The sequence below is a fragment of the Hemibagrus wyckioides genome, linkage group LG05, assembly GCF_019097595.1.
Source record: "Hemibagrus wyckioides isolate EC202008001 linkage group LG05, SWU_Hwy_1.0, whole genome shotgun sequence".
Taxonomy (NCBI): domain Eukaryota; kingdom Metazoa; phylum Chordata; class Actinopteri; order Siluriformes; family Bagridae; genus Hemibagrus; species Hemibagrus wyckioides.
Genome location: NC_080714.1, coordinates 6,824,264 through 6,842,445, shown reverse-complemented (window position 1 = coordinate 6,842,445; position 18,182 = coordinate 6,824,264). Strand labels below are relative to the sequence as shown.

The 18,182-nt window shown below is 39.1% G+C and overlaps 1 protein-coding gene across 2 annotated transcripts in view; it reads left to right on the top strand.

The window, feature by feature from the left end:
* Positions 1–17,882, top strand: part of ntrk2a (neurotrophic tyrosine kinase, receptor, type 2a) — a 51,415-nt gene extending 33,533 nt beyond the window's left edge. For both annotated transcript variants that reach the window (XM_058389865.1, XM_058389864.1), the window contains 6 exons: positions 7,402–7,590; positions 8,152–8,288; positions 9,004–9,176; positions 10,421–10,661; positions 15,473–15,631; positions 16,318–17,882. In XM_058389865.1, coding sequence (XP_058245848.1) covers positions 7,402–7,590; positions 8,152–8,288; positions 9,004–9,176; positions 10,421–10,661; positions 15,473–15,631; positions 16,318–16,503 — 1,085 coding nt within the window. In that variant the 3' untranslated portion in view covers positions 16,504–17,882. The remainder of the gene's footprint in view (positions 1–7,401; positions 7,591–8,151; positions 8,289–9,003; positions 9,177–10,420; positions 10,662–15,472; positions 15,632–16,317) is intronic.
* Positions 17,883–18,182: the final 300 nt, after the last annotated feature.

Sequence of the window (18,182 nt, the reverse complement as noted above, 5' to 3'; positions counted from 1 at the left end):
GAAAACAATATGTAAACGATATATAAAATGCCACAGGCGTTTCCTTTATTTATTCTCATAGCAATACTTTGAGCAATGACAGAAATTTATAATATGAGCCTGTTTTAGGATCCTGATAAAAAAATAAATAAATAAATAAAAAATCCTGATTCATTCATATTTCTGGAAAAAAACCCTTTACAAATACAATTTTCCTGAATTTAGCCTGAATGAATGCTAACTAAATTAGCTAAATCATAGCTGACCGGTTTCTTGTTAGGTTTTGTTTCTGTTGAGCTGAAAGACTAGCTGATCTAATAGCCGACATTTTTATCACAAATTATATCAGCTATGTATGAACAAACAAAACAAATTTTATATAAAGACAAGATTAAAAGTAAAAGTAAGTGCAGCTTCGGTGCTTGGTCTTAGCTCTCAAGCTAACTTGTAGGTATTGAAGAATATATGTATTCGAAATGAATTTTGTGCTGTATTTATACAAATTTCTGAACAATAAATAAGGTAACTGACAAAATGGATTAGATTAAATGTTCTGCTTGGTCAAAGGTTACAGATACGGTAAGCTACAGATTCTGTAGGTCACATCTCATGCAAACCATGAGGCAGAAACCTGCACACAATGACTTCACATTTAATTCTGAAAGTAACTGATAAATGATACTGGTTCTACCCAAAAGAGGAAAATTTTTATTGTCATAACCGATTATTTAAATTGTGGCAAACAATAACAGTGTCCTGTCTATTTATGCAATATCACACGAACAAGAGCGCAGTATGACAGTGATTAAAGCCGCAAGTAATCTGACCTGATATTGCCTTTATGCAACAGTTCCATAAACAAGAAATGAATATCAAGTAACTGATATTTTGGACACTGTATAGCCAAACTCACATTGATTTCTACCTTCTCATAGGTGTTACAGAAGCTTCCGGTGGAATTAAGATCCCTCCTTCCTGCCAAGCTTTCATATTTTTATAGTCGATAGTTATACTCATGAAAAATGTATCATCTGCCATTTCTGCTGGTGATGTCGCTAAGATAAGCACTAGTAATTAGTAACCGTTTCGCTCTGAAGTGGAATTTTACGAGCTAGGAAGTAGACTTCTTTATGGCCAGAACTAACTGATAGATGTATAAATAGTGAAGAGTGTAAGAGCGTTTGGGAATGAAGCAATTTTGTAAGTTGTAGTTTATTATTATTATTATCATGTTAAACAATGATTTCTTTTCAAATTTTAAAATTACAGTCATTTTTAATGAACAGATTCACTCCAGTTATTGATCACTGGACCCTCATAACCAACCAACCATATATATATATATATATATAAAATGTTTACATTTGGAGCATTTTGTGTCATGGATTAAAATAGGTCAGACACTGGACATATAATGGGTTAATAATATCAGACTAAACCAACCAGGCTTTGGCCATGATTTCTTTTGAAATGTGATCCATGCCATTTACTCCATCATCCCTGCCAAGCTCTTTTGTAATTTCTGTGCATAATAGAACTTACAGTAACCCCACTATATACTGGTACTGAATCATTCATGCGGTTGAATGGTGGTCATCTAACACTCTCCAAAATAGTCTTAGTCTTTTAGGTCTTACGTGTGTCTTTAAAGATCTTTTAATGGCTTAGATCACAGTGTGAAAAACCATGCATTAAAAGGCTTTACATATAGCTGCCTTGAACGACAACAACAACAACCATGTTTATCATGAATCTGATAATAACTTTCTGGCTACAAATTCGCATCAGCAGCAATTTCCCCCACTGAGTCCATCTATCCTTCGTCTGCTGATTCAGCACTTTGAAGGATTTAATTTAAAACAGGGCTAGATAAGTTCACGCCTCAAGATTGTACGTAAAATGCACTATTGCATACAAAAAAGTCAAGCAGCGTCGACGCGTCTTATCTGATTGGCTGGCGAGTCTGACAAGCTGAAATGATTTCCCATTCAGTTAAACTCTTGAGGGATTCACTTTCATGTTCCGAAGCGAAGCTCGGAAATATCAGAGAACATAATCTAAAATAAGTGATGAGAACGAATGAGGAAAAACATATTACACCGTTCATTTTTCTTGTTGTGGTGAGAAGTGTCAGGTTCGACAGAGAACGATTTACAAGTTCACCAATGTTTAAACCATCTCCTCACTTGACAAATTGGCAAATCATACATTTCTGATGAGGCACCTGTAATGGGATACTTGGTTTCCTGGAATTAATTTAGCACTGTCATATGCTATAAAGAGAAATGTAGCATCATGACGGTGCTCCAGGTCTGGCTCAGATATCACCGTGGGTAATGCTTCATGCATTCTTCATCATATATATGGCTGTTTTTGTGAGAAAGTTGCTCAGGGGCAGCTGGTTGCTTTTAATGTAATTGTCTGGAAATAATTGTCTATTAAACCCTGGTTTTAGTTGACGTATTTCCACACCTGAAGTCCTGGAAAAGTTGGAAGATCTTCAACTCTGTAATTTCCCAGTCATAGAAGACATATGGAAGTTTAGTGAGATACTGGAAAAGTGTTGAGTCACTAAAATTGCGTTATATTTGCTACACAGTATACGATCAACTGACACGATATATTCATATCAAACTATCTAAATCCTTCTTGCTTCGAAAAAGAGGTGAAGGTTAGAAATGAAGCTCCCTCTGAGAGATTCCATAATGTTTCTGTGTAGAAATGTACAACAATTCTGAATCCTGAATCTCAGAGAGAAATTATTTAGGAAGCTAGGTGCAACTTATTTAGGAATCTCAAGCAGAATTTCAAGGAACGTTTTTTTATTTAATTGCAATTAGAAAATATTTTGGAATGTAATTTTTTGGCGTGTTAAGTAGAACTTATTTAGGAAAGTAAGTGGAAACCATTTAAGAGTCTATTACAGAACTTATGTTGAAATCTCATGTAGAACTTACATAGAATCTTTTAGGGGATTAAGTAAAATCGTTTAAACTCAAGTGGAACATTTGCGGGAAATTAAGTAGAATTTAGAAATCTCAAGTAGAACGAATTTAGGAAGCTACATAGAACGTGTTTTGGGAAAGTAAGTAGAATTTAGGAATCACAAATAGAACCAATTTTGAAAGCTAAGTAGAAAATTTTCAGGAAATGAAATAGAGATGAAAAATCTCAAGTGGAAATCAATTAGGAAGCTACATAGTAGATTTTTTTTTAGGAAATTAGGTAGAATTTGAGTAACTCAAGTAGAACTAATAGAGGAAACTACATAAAATTTATAGGAGACTGAGTGGAATTTAAGAATCTCAAGTAGAACTGATTTAGGAGACTACACAGCACATTTTTTTGTAGAAATTAAGTAGAATTTTATTAACTCACGGAGAACTAATTTAGGAAGGTAAGTGGAACATTTTCAGGTAATTAAATGGAGTTTAAGGATCTTGCCTCCTGGTGGTCCAGCGGCAGGATCCCATGCTCTCATTGGTGCGGCGCGGGTTCAATTCCCGGTCAGGGCGGCACACCCCAGCCACTGAAGAGTTAACCTGCAGTGCCTAGGCCATAGTCATTTACAAAGCAGCTCAATCTAATGCATGATGGAAAGACAACTGTAAGAAATGACACTAATGTCATTTCAATTCATACAAATTCAGCTGCAAGAAAGATCAGTCTTTCCTTTTTTTCCCACTGATTACTGAGAAATTACTCTGTAACCTCTGCAAGTATTTTTTAAGATATCACAATTTTCTGCGTTCCCACAAGTCCTCAGCATTAATACGTCTGCATTCCAGAGCTGAACAGTCCTCTGGGTCTTGTTGATGGCTTGAGTGCAGGATGGAAGTCTGGATCTTGAAGTGTGTGTGTGTGCATGTGTGTGTAAGTTCGTTCTTTGCACTGTTGTGGTGCAGTTACCTGATGAAAGGTTGGTCCAGAGGGAGCCTCAGGCAAAACAACATCTCCAGATTGTCACCAAGTGAAGCTTAAAGAATGTGTTCTTGTTACTGTCACTGTCGACACATGCTTAATGACGGGTTGACGCATCTGCGCTTTTAAAGGCCTTGTTTTGAAGTTAACGCTGTATGTGGTATGGCGCTGGATGTTCAGAGCCTGGCGTTAATATGAGTAATGACTCAGCGTTCTCAGACTGTAGTTGTGGATGAAGCGATCATGAATTTAGCCCAAGATCGAGGTCACAGCTGTACATTGGTTGGTTTTTTTTTGTTTTTTTTTAGTGGACGAACGCCAACTAACAAAATGCATCACGGCGTTTGTTCCATTTTAAGAACTGAATGCTGCACATAACTGAACAAATAGCAACATAGTCTTTTCGTTTTACTTTTATTTACTTGAATCTTGAATCTCTGAGAGAATCTGTGTAGGAAGCTGAGTGCAACATTTTCAGGAATCTCATCTCAGGAAGCTTCATTTTAGGAAATTAAGTAACTTGAGTAGAACTCATTTAGGAAACAACCAAGAAGTTTTTTAAGGGATTAAGTAAAATTTAGGAATCTCAATTAGAACTAATTTAGTACGGAAGTCCTAAAGGCCATGCATTATTATATTTATTTCTCTTTTGTTTCCTCATAATCACGACTTTTCATAAGAACATAAGCATAAGAACATGTTCTGGAGGCAGCAAAAGCGCAGTACGGAGGATCGCATTCATCCATGAAAACAAGAAAGAGAAATAATTATAATCCATGGCTTCTAAGAACGTTCTAGAGGTTTTAATCAGCGATTCAGTCAGACTGAAATAGCTCTATGTCTGTCAGTGATTGAAAACTTCCACATAAGTGTCCCACACTTAAGAAGGAGGAATATACACCGTGATATACGGCAGAAACTTTCACGAGATTTTCCCGCGATACAATTACGTCGTGAGAAACCTGGTCTTTGTCGAGAAAATTTATTCGTGATCACAAGAAAACAAGAAAGAAAAAAATGTAATAATGCATGGGCGCTTTAATATAGAAAGCTAATGTTTTAGCTTTTAATTTTTGTTTACGTTTTTAATTTTTTTCCCTTAAGAATGACTTAAAAATAAGGTTACATGCATTTATTTAAAAATAGTGTATTAAAAGAAAGACCAATAAAATATCCCTTTTCCCTAATGGCTAATGATTTGTAAGAAATGCCTGGAGAGAATTATTATTTATGAATTATTTTTATTCTTCTATTCCCAGAACAGCTGAATCCATTTCTCCCAATCTCTTACTCATCTTACAAGCGGCAGAGAAAGTTTTTCCTTTAATGCGTCTAACAATGATTGACTCACGTACTCAAATTGTAATTCTGTGGTAAAGTGCTCATTTCTGAAGCTGCCCAAAATGCCAAAATGACCCATCGAGGATCCGTTTGATTTACGGTTGTGTTTTTGTTCCTTGAAAAACAGTCACGTCACGTCGTTGAGGAAAATCCGGTTGAACGTGTGTGACAGTGAATTGCTAATAGTCTACTCTGAAGAGACGAGTTGATTCAAATTTCCGTAATATATGATTCCGAAGAGGAACAAAGATCAACATTTGGCAGTTCGGATGCTTGAGTGAGAGGAAAACAAAGACAAAGTCTGACGAGGCCATAACTCATCCTGTCCATCCATGCTGGAACAATTGAGGCTGTGTGGCCACATTTTCCTCTCTTTTTCTCTCTCTCTCTTCTTCTCTGTCTGTCTCTCTCTCTTTCTCTGTCTCGCTCTCTTCCTCTCTGACTCTCTCTCTCTCTGTTTTGTCTTTTGCATTCATGATCACAAAAGACCTTTGTGTTCTTCTATGCGACAAACTGTTTTTGCAAGGTTTCAAATCAGTGCTGAAAACAAGAGGCAATGTGCAACGTATTAAAAAACCATAACTAAGACCATCAAATGCCACTGTGTTGAAAAAAGAAAGAAAAAAGTTTTCAGTCAAGTGGTTTATCTTGGAAGTGAACGAGGGAAATCTTACACAGCGTACTAATCTCTCCGCTTCTTTACAGCCTGCTGTTTCCTGTCTGATTAAAACTACGCAGTATCTGAACATACGCAACTCATTTAACGTCCGTCTCTTTGTGGTAATGTTGCTAATAACGAAGGAAAGCTGGTACGAGCTAGTTGGCACTTCCTTAATGAGCTCATGCTAGGTTGTTTGACTTTAGTCAGGTAGCATTTTAGTGCAGGAAATGTCTCCGACTCAGTCTGCATTCTCACAGCAGGGAAAAGAAATTAATAACAACTTGAACTAAATAAACTAATTTCATTTGAACACATGTGAGCATGTGGCTCATGCTAACTGGTTGCCTTAGTCATGCTCACTGAAGCAGAAACTCACATAAAAATCATAAATAAATCAAAGCTAGCATCACTACTTGCAGTAGCTAGCAGTAATGAAGCTAGTATGCTAACAGCTAGCTAGTTTGCATAGCGTGTACGGTTTAACAAACATTGCTTTCCTGTTGAATTTCCAACTGCTACAACTACTTAGTCAACCGACTGGATAGAATTTGTAATAAGAATGGACCAGAAATGTGTATACTTGAATAATTATAGCTTGTAAACATAGCTATTGTAAAAATAGCAATGAAATAATAAACAATTTCATTGGCAAGCTAGTAGAAGCTAGTTAGCATTGCCTAACTGACTTAATAATAACCAGTCACTATTCTTTTTCTCTCTTTTTTTCATTTTCTTTTAGTAGTTATTTTTCCAAGTTACGCTAGCTTCAGAAAAAAATGTCCATATCATCAGATAGCAAACAAACGGAAAGCTTTTATGTATGAATTAGCTCTGTCAGAATGAGCTCATGCTAACTAGCCCAGCTTGAAGCAGAAACCGTCCACATTTTCACTAATATATGAAAGTAACTTTGTTTAGAAGCTAAACTGAGCCTTAAAAAATCCCATAAGCGCGAGTATGAGGCAGAAATTCTCACTATTTGTGACTAAGAAATGAAAGTTTGGAAGCTAGCTAATATAGTATGTTTATATATAATGTTTAGCTAATATAACGAGCTAATATAGCTTTTATATTAGCATCTATAGCAAAAGCTGGCTATGTTTTTACACTATAAAAGAAATGAATCAACTAATATGTGAAATGAATGTGTTCTGAATGCTTGTATGAGTTAGAAAGTGAGTTTATGTTTACTAGTCCAGCTTTTTTTTATTGTTTTGCTAGCATTTTGAAGCTACAGCTTTAAAGCAGAAATCCCATATTTTCCTCCAAAATTTTTTAAGCTAATAAAGTCATTAAAGATAATTGACGGATGTCAATATTCCCGTCTACTTGAACTTTCTCAAAGCGCCTCTTCTTCAGGCCAGGAAATGTAAACATCTCTATCATTACAGCAAACAGGACACTTGATACTTGAGCTCATTATATAACTGTCTCTCTGAAGCGTTTTTTTTTTTTTCGGCTATATTTAGACATTTTTTGGTTTTCCGTCTTCCCCTCAGGGCCTTCGTCGGTCATTAGCAACGACGATGACTCAGCCAGTCCTCTCCATCACGTGTCGAACGGCTCGAACACGCCGTCGTCCTCGGACATGAACCCCGACGCCGTCATCATCGGCATGACCAAGATCCCCGTCATCGAGAACCCGCAGTACTTCCGCAGCACCAGCAGCCTGCTCAAATCCGACACCTGTGAGTCCCCCCCCCCACACACACACACTCTCGCCTACTTCACGTCCCTCTTTACCAGCCTCTCTGTCTCTTTGTTCTTTCCCCACTCTGGTTCCTTTTAATATTGGGTTATGGTGTACAGTGAGTTACTGAAGATCGATGCAGCCTCATCATCTAGCCCACGCTAATGTAATCGGCTGACTGGCTAGTTTTTCTTCAAAAGCATTCCTTAATCACATCACGGATAAATCTACGCTCTCTCTCTCTTTCTATCTCTCTCTCTCTCTTGTCCTCTCACTATCTGTCCCCAGCACATTAAACGGCTGATTAATCTGCTCTTATCTCTCCATACTGTCCTCACTCGACTAGGGGACACTTGAGTTTGTTTAAGCATCTGTGCAAACTGTAGTTTTACCACACGTAGGAAAAAACCCCAAACGTGTCAACCTATTAGCACGTCACCTAAGCAGTGTGAATTCACTGAAATACTGAAGAGCAAAGTGTTAGTGAAGTACAAAAAAGGGATAGTGTTACGTTTATTAACTTTCCTCAATGTGTGTGTGTGTGTGTGTGTGTGTGTAGTTGTCCAGCACATCAAGAGGCACAACATTGTGCTCAAGAGAGAACTCGGTGAAGGAGCCTTCGGGAAAGTGTTCTTGGCTGAATGCTACAATCTCAATCTTTCACACGACCAGGACAAGATCCTCGTGGCCGTCAAGGTTAGTATCATCATACACAAAAGCTGCTTAGAACGCGGTAGGTATAAACGATCTATTTTTAGAAACGCTGCCAGAAATTTGAACCTGTACAAGGGTTGAACCTTCACTTTTATGATGCTGTGTTCACAAATACAGCGACTCGCAGAGACAAAGCGAACAGGGATCATTCATTATCCAGCGACAGAGAGCGTTAGTGACCACATGTGGGCGTGTCCAGAGACGCCCCACAGTTGAGAAAAGTTTTATGCACTCCAATGGGAGTGAAGATAGTAGAGCACATGCTGCTTCTCCTTTATCTCATATGATATGATGCTGATATACACTGCTGGATTTTATACACAAACACCAAACCTCCAGAATGTTTCACTTTAACGGCAAGACAACTGATATGGAATGCTGATTATTACCATGGCAACTAGTAGTACTGTATGGTCAGTCTTGTAAAGCTGAAAGGTCTATGTATAACACAAATACCAGACGTGTACGTTGTTTTTAAATGGATAAATCTCAGGTAGTGTAAAAAGTGTCACATTTTTTGCTAAATTAAAAAAAAATCGATTGGAATTTAAAATAAAAAAAAAAGCAGAAATACAGTATATAATTAAATTAATTATCTTAATTAAATTACATTTTAAAAATGATTTTAAAAAAATTAAAAAAATTAGATTAATCCTAATTTAATAGGATTAAATATTTCCATATTTCATGTCTACAGACCCTAAAGGAAGCCAGCGAGAATGCCCGCAAAGACTTCCACCGCGAAGCCGAGCTGTTGACCAACCTGCAGCACGAGCACATCGTCACCTTCTATGGCGTGTGCGTGGAGAGCGACCCCCTCATCATGGTGTTCGAATACATGAAGCACGGAGACCTCAACAAGTTCCTCAGGTACGTTCACCTCAACACAGCCTGGTCTGGATATAGCAGCTTGTTGTGGAGCATCTCCATTAGATCCCTAATGAGCGAGGATGATGGGAAGAAACCTAAAGAGACACAAAATGGGATCTCATTGTCATCTCGGGAAGTTACTGAGATTATAAATCTTTACAATGTAGAAGAGTTAAACAGTAGTAAGTGTGCATGTGAGAGTCCTGAGATACAGTGTTCAGGATTACAGAGAGCAGCTATAAATCTACAGTATTCAAGAGTTTTGCGAATCCTACGGGTTATCCATACAGCAGCACGTCAGATTCCGATAGTGCTTACTCACATCCTGTCTCTTTACCCTTGTGTCACTGACCTGTTCACTGATAGGAGGGTCGCCATTTTGATATCCGTTACAAATCCATAGGAGACATGAGAAATGTCTGAATGTCTGAGTGGTGATACTGAAACACCTTCACTGCAGCGCAAATGCTGTAAGGATAAGTATTATTTCTCTCAGGCCGTGATGGACAGGATGATACGGTCATATGACGTGATCGTCATGGTAAATGATATACCTAGACATTTTTTCGTCATCGTCAGAAGAATATATCACTGAAAAATCACATGATATGACAGCGATGGATTTAAACTGATTATGATAAGCCTTAAGACAGCAAATTCTTATTCTATACTATCTTGAGATTTATATTAGCTTATTCAATTTATAACATTCCACAAAAGACTACACTTTTACCCACAATATGCAAATTTGGAAATGCTTCCTATCCTCATACATTTCCTCCACTGTTCTGGGTAAACCTGTGAGGCCTGCATTTGCATACTGCAACATGATTGGCTCTTATATATTGTGATGCAATAACACTCACCAGCCATTTTTTTCCTGGAATGCCCAGTGAAATTTTCAGCTCTCAGATGAGGTTTTGAAAGAAATACAGTGCACATAATTATATGTGTATCCCTACAAGTAAACTGAATTTGAATTTAGCATATCACCAATCCCAAGCCCATCTCTCTTTCTGTCTCTGTCTCTCTCTCTCTCTCTGATTCTCTTTCTCTGTCTCTCTCTCTGATTCTCTTTCTCTGTCTCTCTCTCTGATTCTCTCTCTCCCTCTCTCTCTCTGATTCTCTCTTTCTCCCTCTCTCTCTGAATGTCTCTTTCTCTCTCTGATTCTCTTTCTCTTTCTATGTCGCTCACTCTCTCTGATTCTCTCTCTCTCCCTCTCTCTCTCTCTCTCTCTCTGCAGGGCTCACGGTCCTGACGCTGTGTTAATGGCAGATGGTCAGGTGCAGCAGCAGGCCGAGCTCACACAGTCTCAGATGCTGCACATTGCTCAGCAGATCGCAGCAGGGATGGTGTATCTGGCCTCGCAGCACTTTGTACACAGAGACTTGGCCACACGTAACTGCCTCGTTGGTGAGAACCTGCTGGTGAAGATCGGAGACTTCGGCATGTCCCGCGACGTGTACAGCACGGATTATTACCGGGTGAGTGGTTTTCAGTGGATGTTGCATTTAGGATAAAGGTTACAGAAACAACAATCCAAAAAAAAAAAAAAACAACCAGGAGGTGGACATTATACGTCACTCAACATTAACGCCCAGTGGAAAAAATATAAACACTATCAACGTCACGATTAGCGATCTCAAGGCCCTGGCCTCCATGAAAGCTGAAAGCTATCATTTAATAAGTAAACAACTTGTAACATTGTAGGAACGTAAAACACCCTAGATGTTTCTTGGGTAGTTAGTAAGACAGTAGGTGATTGTGTGATTTAGCGACTGCTAATAGCTGTCCAATAGTGACGTATCTCAGCCTGGAATGTCACACTACGTCCTGGAATGACTTTTTCCCACCACAAAATATGTATACCCTTTCAAACCCGAAAGGCCACTTAGCCTTTAGCTTGTCTGTATCTATTTATACACCACTAACAAAAAAATGACAACAACAGTGAATAAAGCACTCGATTCTGTGTACTAAAAAAAATTCATTCTAAATCACTGATATGATCAAACTGTAAGTAGTCAGTAATCAGTAGTCCTTTCCTGTTCAACTCTAGTGGTTTCCTTTTCTCCAAATCATTCTCTCTCTCTCTCTCTCTCTCTCTCTCTCTATTTGCTCACCAAATTCATCTTTCATACTCTGCCAGACAATAAGACTTCATTATTCCGAACTGCCTTCCAGACACTGGCTAATTAACACCTACTACTTGTGGTTTTTGGCTTTTGCATTCAGCCAAAAATGCTGACATTCCTAATTACGAATGAGAGCTAATCAGGACGCCTGTTAGCATTGCAAATTAGATCATGCTAACCCGAAACAATTTAGATTGCTAACTGTTTCCTTGCTTCAGCTTAGCTTAAACACACATTAAGCCTACACACATTAAGCTACATCATCTTTTTGCGTATGATTTCTTTTTACAACAGTAACACCCCCTCCAAAAAAAAAAAAAAAAAAAAAAAGCTAACAGTGCTAAAGGAAGTAGAGTATGCTAACCAATTCCCTGCTTGCTTGAATTATTCATTAGCTACATCCTTTAATGGCCAGGGTTTTTTTGCTGATATTTCTCAGGATGTTGTAAATCTGTTTGCTAACCTGTAAGAGCAGCTAACAAGGACTGGTTTGTGTCACGCTAGATAGATCATGCTAACTGTTTTATTTACTCATTAACCACATTAGCTTTGTCACTTCCTAGCTCAGATTTTCACCATAGCAGTAAAATATATTTCCGGAAAAATCTTTGTATCTAAAGTATGCTAAACAATTCCCTACTTATTTTAATGGTTAGTTAGCCACATTCTTTAATAGCTAGTCAGGTTTTAGCTCACACAGTATTTCTCAGATATCATGCTAACATGTCTAGTGTGTTGAAAGGCTCCTGTTTGCTAATCTGGCTTGACAGCTATATCATGCTAGATAGATAATGTCCTTTTCCTGCTTGTGTTAATTACCAATAATTAGTGTTATTACTTTATATATATATATATATATATATATATATATATATATATATATATATATATATATATTTGGATAAATATTCTTTTAATTCTCACTGAGAAAAGTCTCTGTTTTGTAAATCAGCTAGCTCTCTCTTAGCAAGCATCTGCCTCATGTCTGGAGATTTTTAGTATACGAAGGAAGCTGTACCTAGTGTGTGTGTGTGTGTGTGTGTGTGTGTGGTCCCATATTCACTGCCAGTAAGTCTTTCTCCGATTAAAAGGGATGGGGGGTGATGTGGAGGGGTGTGTGTGTGTGTGTGTGTTATATGAACAGGAAAGGGGTAGTTTCCATGGCGACGGGGAAGGAAGGGGACATGAGCGCCAGACACTGAAACTGAAAAAGTCATTAAAGAACTCTGATTAGTATTCACCTCCCCAAGCACAGGGGACAGAGAGAGAGTGAGAGAGAGAGAGAGAGAGAGGCAGAGAGACATAAGGGACGTATGTATGGCCGTAGAGGTGCTGGAAAGGGAGTAAAGGGAGAGTTGAGGAGATGTAGAAAGAGACAGGAGGAATAAGGGATGATCAAAGGAGCGCAAACGCACCATGAGCACCATGTTTTTACACGCGTGTGTCTGTGTGCTACGTTTTACGCGACCAAATGGTTCAGCCGGATGTTTGATTTATTAATGAGCGTGTTTTAAAGAAGCTGAAGGCACTGGGTTCACTGAACTCACATCTCTGAGGCCTGATCACATGATCATGCACCAAACTCCCAACTTGGGCCCTTTTGTGATTGTAATGCTGGTTGTGTGTGTGTGTGTGTGTGTTAGCCTCAGGCGCATGATTGATTAGCCCTATAGAACATCAGTTTCCATAGAAACAGCTTCTCTGAAAAGCCAGCGGCTGAGGGACGACGTCTCGCTGTGTAAGCCGGTTGTGCAACACACAAATCTGGCCTTAGGTGGCATTTTGATGGAGCCTCATTAGACTCCTATTGCATAATTACTGTGACAGAGTTTATGAAGCTTTATAAAACACCACTGCTGACCGTATGAATGACCCTATAAACCTCTTTTCACAGGGACTCACGATTAGAGCGCAGCACATCCCACATACGGACTTTTGCAAAGTGGATGTTAACAAACCAGATAAACCTTATAAGGCTCGGAGAGAGAGACACTGATTATCAGCGCTGTTGCCTGGAAGGTCCACTGGAAGCAAAGTTTATTTCCTGCCATTTAAGAAATCCTAACTGATACTGCGTATATACAGATAATGCAAGAGAACTTAAAAATATATTACACAACATCGCTAATGAATTCTCACAGAATCGCACTGGGCAGATACTTGTATCCACTTGCATTTATCTCTTTATACAACTGAGCCTTTAAGGGCTTTGCTTAAGAGCCCAACAGTGGCAGCTTTGGTGGTCCTGAGATTTAAACTCACAACCTTCTGATTCAATAGTCCTGAAGCAGAGAGAGTTAAGGGCCTTGCTCAGGGGCCCAACAGTAGCAGCTTGGCAGTGCTGAGGCTTGAACCCTGACCTTCTGATCAACAACATAAAGCTTTAACCACTTGAGCCACCACGGCTTTAGTTAGCAAAAAAGGACATATAACTATTTCGGGAAGGAGTGGAAACGTATTTCTGACACTTGAGATGTTTCAGGATTACAGAATTTGTGTGTTACCCCTGTGTTGTGTGTTTTGGAGATGCTTTTCTGCTAAGCACTGTTGTAAAGAGTGATTATTTGAGTTACTATCACCTTCCAGCCAGCTAGAGCCAGTCTGGTCATCCTCTTCTCACTACTTCAGCAAAGTCTGAACACTACTATTCATCTGATATCAGAGCAAAAAACTAATAATATTATTATTTTTATATATAAAATACATTTACCGGCCACTTTAATAGGAACACCTGTCATTATCATTATCAAAGGCATGTAGATGCAGGTCAAACATCACATCAAACAACAGAATGGGGAAAATAAATTCATCTCAGTGAGTTTGACCATAGCATCGTTGTTGATGCCAGACAGCCACGATGCATGTTGTTCCCTTACATAACCGATTTGAAATATTTTTCTTTTTTTTTTTCGGTTGTGAATCATCAAAAAATTTGCCCAGCAGAAAAGAATGACATGCTTTCAGACTCTGATCACATAAACAGAGTTATCCAGAGCCTGCAACATAGCAAGAAAAAGCTTGAGAACGACGGGGATGAGAAAACGGTGACATTTAAGGCTTAAAGATAAGAAGGAGGTAAACTGTAAAAGACAGCTACGTTTATGACGTCATCATCTTTACAGCTTTCGCTGGTTCACACAAGACGTCCAGATTGTGTTCCATGTCAAGACTACAAGATCAGTATGAAAATTTAGCCTGTGATGCTCTAGAGATGGTCAGGAATTACCCTGTTAGCCCTTAGCTATGGCTTGGACTGTGTTCTGTCTCATGTGACGTTGGATAAAATGTAAAATCTTAGTAAAAATGGTTGATTTGCTGATATTATTAAGCCAGATTATATACTGCTCATGGTATTGTGAAGGTCTATAACCTTTATTAGGTGTGTTAAAAACCACTGCTGGCATTGTGTGTGTGTGTGTGTGTGTGTGTGTTTTTCCACTGTAGTGCTCTAGTAGACTGCTTTTTTGGAGTCTCTCCCACTCAGTAAAGGCTTCAGCCTCTATGGGCTCAATGAGAAAGCTTAAAAGCTTTGGCCTTTAATATTTGATGAGTCCAGTATGTTAAAACAATTAATATGAGGCTAATCCACATACTGCTCTGCAAATACATAATTAATATTTTAAGGCCAACGCATTATGATAAAGCCAGTAAATGAAGAGATGGGCTTTGGGGTTTAGTCATAGGTCAGTTTGATTTCCCTGGAGTTTGCAACATGCTGAAAGTTGCCGGTACTTTAGCGTCAGCTTCGTAAACACTAGCAGAGTTGCATCATGTCTGATTGGTTTGAGGGGAAAGAAAGGATTCTGTGTTAAGACTTAGTGAGTATGGGCTGATTTCTTTCTAGAAGAGACTGTAGATTCATGCAGTGACATGAAGAAAGTAGGACATGAAAAAAATACATGGAAAAAATGAAGAATGCAGCTGTTTCTGTCTTTAAGTGTGTGTGTGTGTGATAGTTTGTATAGTATCTGTCTTCTTATGCCTTCAGTGAGTCCTCGAGATAAAATATTGTGCAACATAATATTTATTATTAAGGTATTGATAGATTTTAGCCACCGATTCCTGATGAGAGGATGAAGAAGAGCACAATGATCTGGCATTCACTTCACTATTACTCTGCATTTTCGATAACTCTGACCTTTTTAACGTCGTCATCACAGGTGGGCGGTCACACCATGCTGCCGATCCGCTGGATGCCACCGGAAAGCATCATGTACAGAAAGTTCACCACCGAGAGTGACGTCTGGAGCCTGGGAGTAGTGCTGTGGGAAATATTTACCTACGGGAAACAGCCCTGGTACCAGCTCTCCAACAACGAGGTAAACACACACGCTTACAAGTTCTGTCAAAATGATTTCTCTCAGAAAGCCTAACACTCCTGCTGATGTAATCCAGCTCATCTCTTTTTAAGGTTATAACAATTACACATTTTTAAAAACATTTTCCCATTATATCTAAACAATATTAATAGAAATAGTCTCACAAAACCCCCAGATAAAAACATGTCAGTGATCCTAATGACGCCAAGTGTGTGTGTGTTCCTGATACATGACAGTTTCCGTAGAAACAACTCATTCACAGGGACTTGTAAGGTGGACGCTTCACATAATCTAAGCCTAATGATTAACAATGATTTCTATTTAACAAAATAAAATAAAAGAAGTAGTCACTGAAGCTGTGCAGGTTTCTGTAAGGATTAATGGAAGGAGTCTCCAGTGTTGGTGCAGTATGTTTTCCAGCATGGGAAAGTCTTCAGGGGAGAGGACTTTGTGATTTTCTGTCTTATTAACTTTAAGAGATGAAAAAGAAGGTGATGAAAGAGTAGACATGTCATTTTACAAAAATGATTACCACTAACCCGCATCGCACCACCCAGTTGTTGATTATTTTGCTGGAAAGCAGCTGGTGTTGGAAAACTCAATCCAAAAGCAAGCTCCAGCTAATTAGGAGACCTTTAGAACCTAACATTAACCTTTCTGACCTCTGTCCTGTCATCCCTTCACAGGTGATTGAGTGCATCACTCAGGGTCGTGTGTTGCAGCGGCCGCGCACTTGTCCGAAGGAGGTGTATGACCTGATGCTGGGCTGCTGGCAGAGAGAACCACACTCTCGCCTCAACATCAGAGAGATCCATAACCTGCTGCTCAACCTGGCCAAGGCCTCACCGGTCTACCTGGACATCCTGGGATGAGTGTGTGTGTGTGTATGTTTGTGTGTACGTGTATGTGTGTGTCCCCAAACTGCACTCTATGTTCCTTTTTCCTTCTTGTCCTCCCCCGTCCCTCACAATTCCTTCCATCCTGCTCGTCCTATCCTTAAGGTCTAGTGCGGAAGGCAGCAGGAGCCTCATTTATCAGTATTATTAAAGAAGGACTGAAACATGACACCAAAGACCTTCCACGCCGGCGGACCACTCCTCTACTGGGCAGACACTAGAAACGTTACTGTAAATATCGTCTTCTCCAGAAACGCATCATTTCCAGGACTTCAGGAAGGGCCCTTCACGTTCTGCCAACTTTACGAAACGGGTGGAAATGTACCGTGACCGTGTCACACGGGGGGGTGGGGGGGGAGAAGTATCTCCGAAGGCTCCCTCATCCGATCCTTCCTGAACATGTGCATATGTAATAAATACAGTTCTGAAGCAAGATGTTTGACAGTAGCATGGAGACCTAGATATCAAAACACAGTATGGTTTTACACTTTGATGATTTTTACAGCAAAAATGTTCAGGATCGTAGTCTTTAGAGCACCGAGAACCTTCAAGGTGGTCCTGGTAGTGCACTACTGTGAATGCGGGGGATATCGAAGTCATTTGAGACGAGGCCATACCCATGCTTCAATATGGTTAGTGCGCATTTAGGACAAGAGCCCAATTATACAGAGTGGCTGATTATGATGGGGTAGGCTAAATTACGACCCCACCCCTCCCACTAGCCCCCCACCCCCCTTCCCTCCTCCCTCACTTGAATTATCAGAGTTGAAGCAGTGATGTAGTACTCAAGCCGGGAGCACACAGCTGTTATGGTGTAATATATATTTCATTACAGTACTAATGTCTGCTATTAGCACCTATTCCCTACAGACTCGTACAGAACCTAGATGGGATGAAAGGAACGGAGGGGGGAAAAAAGGGGGTAAAAATAACATTTTCCAAAACTCCAAACCGAATAAGAAGTGTATTTATTGTATCATTACACAATCCCCAGACTTCTATTTGCGAATGCACTTTTTGTTAATAACAAACCAAGTCTTCAGCCACATGAACACTGGTATTAATTACTTGATTAAATTTTTTTTTTGTGTGTGATTTTATCCATCTTTGCTTAGTTATTGGGAAATAACTAACATGTATAACATCGAGAGTGAGCAACAAGTATACACATTTGCCTTCTTTTTCTTCACACACACACACACACACACACACACATATATATATATTGGTTTTTGGTTTCGTGAGGTAAAAACAAAAAATAAACCAAGATTAATCATGTCAGAACAGAAAGTGTGACAGTACAGCATCTGAAAATGAAGTAAAAATATTCAGAAACAAAAATTTACAGTAAAAACTTTATACTCTAGTATAAACTAATACTTCTATTGAAGCACCTTATGATCTGATTGATTTTAAAAGTCCGATCTTATCCGCAAAAGGGCCGGTGTGGGTGCAGGTTTTTATTCCAACCACATCTGAGTCTACTGAAAGCCAAGATCAGTTGATTAAACAGGAGGAATCAGGTATGCTTGATTGGAATGAAAACCTGCACACACACCGGCCCTTTGCGGATAAGACTGGACACCTCAAGATTGATGCTACCACCACTATGCTGCATCGTGGCTCTGGTGTGTTTGCTTTTATTATGCATTTTG